The 8,697-nt window shown below is 50.3% G+C and overlaps 1 protein-coding gene across 29 annotated transcripts in view; it reads left to right on the top strand.

Annotated features, from left to right (window-relative positions):
* The window catches only part of LOC129830734 (CLIP-associating protein 2-like), a 125,698-nt gene that overhangs the window by 100,214 nt on the left and 16,787 nt on the right, over nt 1-8,697 (top strand). For all 29 annotated transcript variants that reach the window (XM_055893399.1, XM_055893393.1, XM_055893396.1 and 26 more), the window contains 2 exons: nt 2,449-2,612; nt 2,710-2,788. In XM_055893399.1, the coding sequence (XP_055749374.1) occupies nt 2,449-2,612; nt 2,710-2,788 (243 nt within the window). The remainder of the gene's footprint in view (nt 1-2,448; nt 2,613-2,709; nt 2,789-8,697) is intronic.

Here is an 8,697-nt window from a genome sequence, read left to right as displayed (position 1 = left end):
CCGTTTCAGTCCTAGTCTGATATGACGTCACAATACCACCCGTTTCAGTCCTAGTCTGATATGACGTCACAATACCACCCGTTTCAGTCCTAGTCTGATATGACATCACAAAACCACCCGTTTCAGTCCTAGTCTGTAGTGACGTCACAATACCACCTTTTTCAGTCCTTGTCTGACGTCACCGTAGCACCTGTTTCAGTCCTAGTCTGATATGACGTCACCGTACCACCTGTTTCAGTCCTAGTCTGATATGACGTCACCGTACCACCTGTTTCAGTCCTAGTCTGATATGACGTCACAATACCACCTGTTTCAGTCCTAGTCTGATATGACGTCACAATACCACCTGTTTCAGTCCTAGTCTGATATGACGTCACAATACCACCTGTTTCAGTCCTAGTCTGATATGACGTCACAATACCACCCGTTTCAGTCCTAGTCTGATATGACGTCACAATACCACCCGTTTCAGTCCTAGTCTGATATGACATCACAAAACCACCCGTTTCAGTCCTAGTCTGTAGTGACGTCACAATACCACCTTTTTCAGTCCTTGTCTGACGTCACCGTAGCACCTGTTTCAGTCCTAGTCTGATATGACGTCACAGTACCACCTGTTTCAGTCCTAGTCTGATATGACGTCACAATACCACCCGTTTCAGTCCTAGTCTGTAGTGACGTCACAATACCACCTTTTTCAGTCCTTGTCTGACGTCACCGTACCACCTGTTTCAGTCCTAGTCTGATATGACGTCACAGTACCACCTGTTTCAGTCCTAGTCTGATATGACGTCACAATACCACCCGTTTCAGTCCTAGTCTGATATGACGTCACAATACCACCCGTTTCAGTCCTAGTCTGATATGACGTCACAATACCACCCGTTTCAGTCCTAGTCTGATATGACGTCACAATACCACCTGTTTCAGTCCTAGTCTGATATGACGTCCCAATACCACCTGTTTCAGGCCTAGTCTGTAGTGACGTCACAGTAGCACCTGTTTCAGTCCTAGTCTGATATGACGTCACCGTACCACCTGTTTCAGTCCTTGTCTGACGTCACAGTACCACCTGTTTCAGTCCTTGTCTGACGTCACAGTAGCACCTGTTTCAGTCCTAGTCTGATATGACGTCACCGTACCACCTGTTTCAGTCCTAGTCTGATATGACGTCACAGTACCACCTGTTTCAGTCCTAGTCTGATATGACGTCACAATACCACCTGTTTCAGTCCTAGTCTGATATGACGTCACAATACCACCCGTTTCAGTCCTAGTCTGATATGACGTCACAATACCACCCGTTTCAGTCCTAGTCTGATATGACGTCACAATACCACCCGTTTCAGGCCTAGTCTGATATGTCACAATACCACATGTTTCAGTTCTTGTCTGACGTCACAGTACCACCTGTTTCAGTCCTAGCCTGATATGAGGTCACAATACCACCTATTTCAGTCCTCGTCTGTAGTGACGTCACAGTACCGCCCATTTCAGTCCTAGTCTCATATGACTTCACAATACCACCTGTTTCAGTCCTAGTCTGATATGACGTCACAATACCACCTGTTTCAGTCCTAGTCTGTTATGACATCACAAAACCACCCGTTTCAGTCCTAGTCTGATATGACGTCACAATACCACCCGTTTTAGTCCTAGTCTGATATGACATCACAGTACCACCTGTTTCAGTCCTAGTCTGATATGACGTTTTAGTCCTAGTCTGATATGACATCACAATACCACCTGTTTCAGTCCTAGTCTGATATGACGTCACAATACCACCTGTTTCAGTTCACAGGTATTCTGACATCAGTCCGAGTCAGGACGTGGTGTGTTTACACTGCACGCATATGTGTGCATGTGATGAGAGAGTGTGTGTGTGTGTATTTCCCAGGATGCTAACTGTATGTTTCTCTCTCCTCCATGCCACTCCTTTGGAACTCTCTGTGTAGAGAGTAAGTCTGGACAACGTTTATTTTACGTTCAATTAACGTTTTATTAACGTTTGTGGTTGTGACACTAACCTGGTAATTTGATTGGAATGGTAATATGACTGGGTGGCTAATTGAATGGTTTCCAAGGCAACCAGACTCACTCACTAACCGACCCGGTGATGTCACCCCTCACAGATGTGACATCACTATGACATCATCGCACCCTCCTGTGATTGGTGCTGTTCTGCAGGCGTCAGCCAATCAGCATGTGTGTTTAGTGAATTTCTGAATATTGATTGTGTATTGGTAAACATAATTCAGCTTGCTGCACGCTGATTGGAGAGATTGATTGGTTGATAAGTGAGCGTAGTTGTCTGATGCATGGGACTCTGAGCTCCCCTCAGCCTGTCCCATAGTACAGGAGTCTATTTGTGTATGCGCTTGTGTACATGAGTGTGTGTGTATATATACAGTATGTGTGTGTAACCCTGTGTCCCCTGTCTCTCGCCAGGTGTTCAGTATGTTCTTGGAGACCCTAGTGGACTTTGTTCTGGTGCACAGAGAAGACCTGCAGGACTGGCTGTTCGTCCTGCTCACCCAGCTGCTGAAGAAGATGGGAGCTGACCTGCTGGGATCAGTACAGGCCAAGGTCCAGAGAGCACTGGACATCACACGGTCAGTCTTGGTGTGTGTGTGTGTGTAAAGTGTGTTTCGAGCGGTGTATTTAACGTGTGTGTGTGTGTAACTTAACGTGTGTGTCTCTCCTCTACAGAGAGTCTTTCCCCAACGACCTCCAGTTCACTATCCTCATGAGGTTCACTGTGGACCAGACTCAGACGCCTAACCTCAAGGTACACAGCTGTGTGTCTGTCTGTCTGTAGGGGGGGTTGTTTTATGTGTGTGTGTAGGGGGGGTTGTTTTATGTGTGTCTGTAGGGGGGGTTGTTTTATGTGTGTCTGTAGGGGGGGTTGTTTTATGTGTGTGTCTGTAGGGGGGGTTGTTTTATGTGTGTCTGTAGGGGGGGTTGTTTTATGTGTGTCTGTAGGGGGGGTTGTTTTATGTGTGTGTGTAGGGGGGGTTGTTTTATGTGTGTGTGTAGGGGGGGTTGTTTTATGTGTGTGTGTAGGGGGGGTTGTTTTATGTGTGTCTGTAGGGGGGTTTGTTTTATATGTGTGTCTGTAGGGGGGGTTGTTTTATATGTGTGTCTGTAGGGGGGGTTGTTTTATGTGTGTTTGTAGGGGGGGTTGTTTTATGTGTGTCTGTAGGGGGGGTTGTTTTATATGTGTGTCTGTAGGGGGGGATGTTTTATGTGTGTCTGTAGGGGGGGGGGGGGGGGGGGGGGGGTGTTTTATGTGTGTCTGTAGGGGGGGGGGTTGTTTTATGTGTGTCTGTAGGGGGGGTTGTTTTATATGTGTGTCTGTAGGGGGGGATGTTTTATGTGTGTCTGTAGGGGGGGGGTTGTTTTATGTGTGTCTGTAGGGGGGGGGGGGGGGTGTTTTATGTGTGTGTGTAGGGGGGGTTGTTTTATGTGCGTCTGTAAGGGGGGGTTGTTTTATGTGTGTCTGTAAGGGGCGTTGTTTTATGTGTGTGTGTAAGGGGGGTTGTTTTATGTGTGTCTGTAAGGGGGGGTTGTTTTATGTCTGTGTGTAGGGGGGGTTGTTTTATGTGTGTGTGTAGGGGGGTTGTTTTATGTGTGTGTGTAAGGGGGGTTGTTTTATGTGTGTCTGTAGGGGGGGGTTGTTTTATGTGTGTCTGTAGGGGGGGGGGTTTTATGTGTGTGTGTAGGGGGGGTTGTTTTATGTGTGTCTGTAAGGGGGGTTGTTTTATGTGTGTGTGTAAGGGGGGTTGTTTTATGTGTGTCTGTAAGGGGGGGTTGTTTTATGTGTGTCTGTAGGGGGGGTTGTTTTATGTGTGTCTGTAGGGGGGGGGTTGTTTTATGTGTGTCTGTAGGGGGGGTTGTTTTATGTGTGTCTGTAGGGGGGGATGTTTTATGTGTGTCTGTAGGGGGGGGGGGGGGGGGGGGGGGGGGGGGGTGTTTTATGTGTGTCTGTAGGGGGGGGGTTGTTTTATGTGTGTCTGTAGGGGGGGGGGGGGGGGGGGGGTGTTTTATGTGTGTGTGTAGGGGGGGTTGTTTTATGTGCGTCTGTAAGGGGGGGTTGTTTTATGTGTGTCTGTAAGGGGCGTTGTTTTATGTGTGTGTGTAAGGGGGGTTGTTTTATGTGTGTCTGTAAGGGGGGGTTGTTTTATGTCTGTGTGTAGGGGGGGTTGTTTTATGTGTGTGTGTAGGGGGGTTGTTTTATGTGTGTGTGTAAGGGGGGTTGTTTTATGTGTGTGTGTAGGGGGGGTTGTTTTATGTGTGTCTGTAAGGGGGGTTGTTTTATGTGTGTGTGTAAGGGGGGTTGTTTTATGTGTGTCTGTAAGGGGGGGTTGTTTTATGTGTGTCTGTAAGGGGGGTTGTTTTATGTCTGTGTGTAGGGGGGGTTGTTTTTTTGTGTGTGTGTAGGGGGGTTGTTTTATGTGTGTCTGTAGGGGGGGTTGTTTTATGTCTGTGTGTAGGGGGGGTTGTTTTATGTGTGTGTGTAGGGGGGTTGTTTTATGTGTGTGTGTAGGGGGGGTTGTTTTATATGTGTGTCTGTAGGGGGGGTTGTTTTATGTGTGTGTGTAGGGGGGGTTGTTTTATGTGTGTCTGTAAGGGGGGTGTTTTATGTGTGTCTGTAGGGGGGGTTGTTTTATGTGTGTCTGTAAGGGGGGTGTTTTATGTGTGTCTGTAAGGGGGGTGTTTTATGTGTGTCTGTAGGGGGGGTTGTTTTATGTGTGTCTGTAGGGGGGGTTGTTTTATGTGTGTCTGTAGGGGGGGTTGTTTTATGTGTGTGTGTAGGGGGGGTTGTTTTATGTCTGTCTGTAAGGGGGGTGTTTTATGTGTGTCTGTAGGGGGGGTTGTTTTATGTGTGTCTGTAGGGGGGGTTGTTTTATGTGTGTGTGTAGGGGGGGTTGTTTTATGTGTGTCTGTAGGGGGGGTTGTTTTATGTCTGTGTGTAGGGGGGGTTGTTTTATGTGTGTGTGTAGGGGGGGTTGTTTTATGTGTGTCTGTAGGGGGGGTTGTTTTATGTGTGTGTGTAGGGGGGGTTGTTTTATGTGTGTCTGTAGGGGGGGTTGTTTTATGTCTGTGTGTAGGGGGGGTTGTTTTATGTGTGTGTGTAGGGGGGGTTGTTTTATGTGTGTCTGTAGGGGGGGTTGTTTTATGTCTGTGTGTAGGGGGGGTTGTTTTATGTGTGTCTGTAGGGGGGGTTGTTTTATATGTGTGTCTGTAGGAGGGGTTGTTTTATGTGTGTCTGTAGGGGGGGTTGTTTTATGTGTGTCTGTAGGGGGGTTTGTTTTATATGTGTGTCTGTAGGGGGGGGTTGTTTTATATGTGTGTCTGTAGGGGGGGTTGTTTTATATGTGTGTCTGTAGGGGGGGTTGTTTTATGTGTGTCTGTAGGGGGGGTTGTTTTATATGTGTGTCTGTAGGAGGGGTTGTTTTATGTGTGTCTGTAGGGGGGGTTGTTTTATATGTGTGTGTGTAGGGGGGGGGGTGTTTTATATGTGTGTGTGTGGGGGGGGGGGGTTGTTTTATATGTGTGTCTGTAGGGGGGGTTGTTTTATGTGTGTGTCTGTAGGGGGGGTTGTTTTATGTGTGTGTGTAGGGGGGGTTGTTTTATATGTGTGTCCTTTACATATGAAGATAGAGATGAACAGAGTGAGATGAAACAATAATAGAAGATGGAGGGAGAGAGAGAGATATAGGGAGGGTTGAAAGGCGGGGACTGCCTTTCGGTCGCAAGACTCACACTGTCTCAGTGACCACGGTAACACTGTTCTGACCTCATATTGTCTCAGTGACCACGGTAACACTGTTCTGACCTCATATTGTCTCAGTGACCACGGTAACACTGTTCTGACCTCATACTGTCTGTGACCACGGTAACACTGTTCTGACCTCATACTGTCTGTGACCACGGTAACACTGTTCTGACCTCATACTGTCTCAGTGACCACGGTAACACTGTTCTGACCTCATACTGTCTCAGTGACCACGGTAACACTGTTCTGACCTCATACTGTCTGTGACCACGGTAACACTGTTCTGACCTCATACTGTCAGTGACCACGGTAACACTGTTCTGACCTCATACTGTCTCAGTGACCACGGTAACACTGGTCTGACCTCATACTGTCTCAGTGATCACGGTAAACACTGTTCTGACCTCATACTGTCTCAGTGACCACGGTAACACTGTTCTGACCTCATACTGTCTCAGTGACCAAGGTAACGCTGTTCTGACCTCATACTGTCTCAGTGACCAAGGTAACACTGTTCTGACCTCATACTGTCTCAGTGACCACGGTAACACTGTTCTGACCTCATACTGTCTCAGTGACCACGGTAACACTGGTCTGACCTCATACTGTCTCAGTGACCACGGTAACACTGTTCTGACCTCATACTGTCTCAGTGACCACGGTAACACTGTTCTGACCTCATACTGTCTCAGTGACCACGGTAACACTGTTCTGACCTCATACTGTCTCAGTGACCAAGGTAACGCTGTTCTGACCTCATACTGTCTCAGTGACCAAGGTAACACTGTTCTGACCTCATACTGTCTCAGTGACCACGGTAACACTGTTCTGACCTCATACTGTCTCAGTGACCACGGTAACACTGGTCTGACCTCATACTGTCTCAGTGATCACGGTAAACACTGTTCTGACCTCATACTGTCTCAGTGACCACGGTAACACTGTTCTGACCTCATACTGTCTCAGTGACCACGGTAACACTGTTCTGACCTCATACTGTCTCAGTGACCACGGTAACACTGTTCTGACCTCATACTGTCTCAGTGACCAAGGTAACGCTGTTCTGACCTCATACTGTCTCAGTGACCAAGGTAACACTGTTCTGACCTCATACTGTCTCAGTGACCACGGTAACACTGTTCTGACCTCATACTGTCTCAGTGACCACGGTAACTCTGTTCTGACCTCACGGCGGTTTAACGCTGGTTCTTCCCACCCGATCCCTGGACTCTGATTGGATACAACTGACACGCCTCCAATTAAATTCACCAACCACTGGCTTTGCTCTCTGCAGTCTGATCCCCTTCCACCTTCCTCCCTCATTCCACCCCCCTCCACCTCCCCTTCCTCTCTCACTCCACCCCCCACCTCCCTCACTCTACCCCACCATCTTCCCTTCCTCCCTCACTCCATCCCCCCAACTTCCCTTACTCCCTCACTCTACCCCCCCACCTCCCCTTCCTCCCTCACTCTACCCCCCCACCTTCCCTTCCCTCACTCTACCCCCCCACCTCCCCTTCCTCCCTCACTCTACCCCCCCACCTCCCCTTCCTCCCTCACTCTACCCCCCCACCTCCCCTTCCTCCCTCACTCTACCCCCCCACCTTCCCTTCCCTCACTCTACCCCCCCACCTCCCCTTCCTCCCTCACTCTACCCCCCCACCTCCCCTTCCTCCCTCACTCTACCCCCCCACCTCCCCTTCCTCCCTCACTCTACCCCCCCACCCCCCCTTCCTCCCTCACTCTACCCCCCCACCCCCCCCTTCCTCTCTCACTCTACCCCCCCACCCCCCGTTCCTTCCTCACTGTACCCTCCCACCTTCCCTTCCCTCACTCTACCCCCCCACCTCCCCTTCCTCTCTCACTCTACCCCCCCACCCCCCGTTCCTCCCTCACTCTACCCCCACACCTCCCCTTCCTCCCTCACTCTACCCCCCCATCTCCCCTTCCTCCCTCACTCTACCCCCCCACCCCCCGTTCCTCCCTCACTCTACCCCCACACCTCCCCTTCCTCCCTCACTCTACCCCCCCACCTCCCCTTCCTCCCTCACTCTACCCCCCCCACCCCCCGTTTCTCCCTCACTCTACCCCCCCACCTCCCCTTCCTCTCTCACTCTACCCCCCCACCCCCCCTTCCTCCCTCACTCTACCCCCACACCTTCCCTTCCTCCCTCACTCTACCACCCCACCTCCCCTTCCTCTCTTACTCTACCCCCACACCTTCCCTTCCTCCCTCACTCTACCCCCCCCACCCCCCCTTCCTCCCTCACTCTACCCCCCACCTCCCCTTCCTCTCTCACTCTACCCCCACACCTCCCCTTCCTCCCTCACTCTACCCCCCCACCTCCCCTTCCTCTCTCACTCTACCCCCCCCACCCCCCGTTCCTCTCTCACTCTACCCCCACACCTTCCCTTCGTCCCTCACTCTACCCCACACCTTCCCTTCCTCCCTCACTCTACCCCCCCTTCCTCCCTCACTCTACCCCCACACCTTCCCTTCGTCCCTCACTCTACCCCCACACCTTCCCTTCGTCCCTCACTCTACCCCCACACCTTCCCTTCGTCCCTCACTCTACCCCCACACCTTCCCTTCCTCCATCTATCCTCTCCCCTCCCTCCATCTTCTCCCCTCCAACTCCCCTTCTAACCCACAGGCTGGCAGATTGACCATCTTTACCAGGTCAACATCGCCATCTTACCGTCCAAACGCATTGTATACAGCCGGCAATACACTCGTATCCCTGTGGACCAGTTCGTACCCAAAACATTCTACATTCAGGCAGCAACGGTGTCAATTTCCTCCTCAACTAGATGTGATGGCGAGAAAGGCTGAGAAAAACTGGGAAAATATGCCTACTTTCTTTACGTTCCACCATTTTCCACCACCATGCTAGAGTGGCTAATGCTACTTCCTGATG

The sequence above is a fragment of the Salvelinus fontinalis genome, chromosome 32 (assembly GCF_029448725.1).
Source record: "Salvelinus fontinalis isolate EN_2023a chromosome 32, ASM2944872v1, whole genome shotgun sequence".
NCBI classification, from domain to species: domain Eukaryota; kingdom Metazoa; phylum Chordata; class Actinopteri; order Salmoniformes; family Salmonidae; genus Salvelinus; species Salvelinus fontinalis.
The sequence above is the reverse complement of the archived record's forward strand: the minus strand, read 5'-3'. Positions and strand labels throughout refer to the sequence as shown.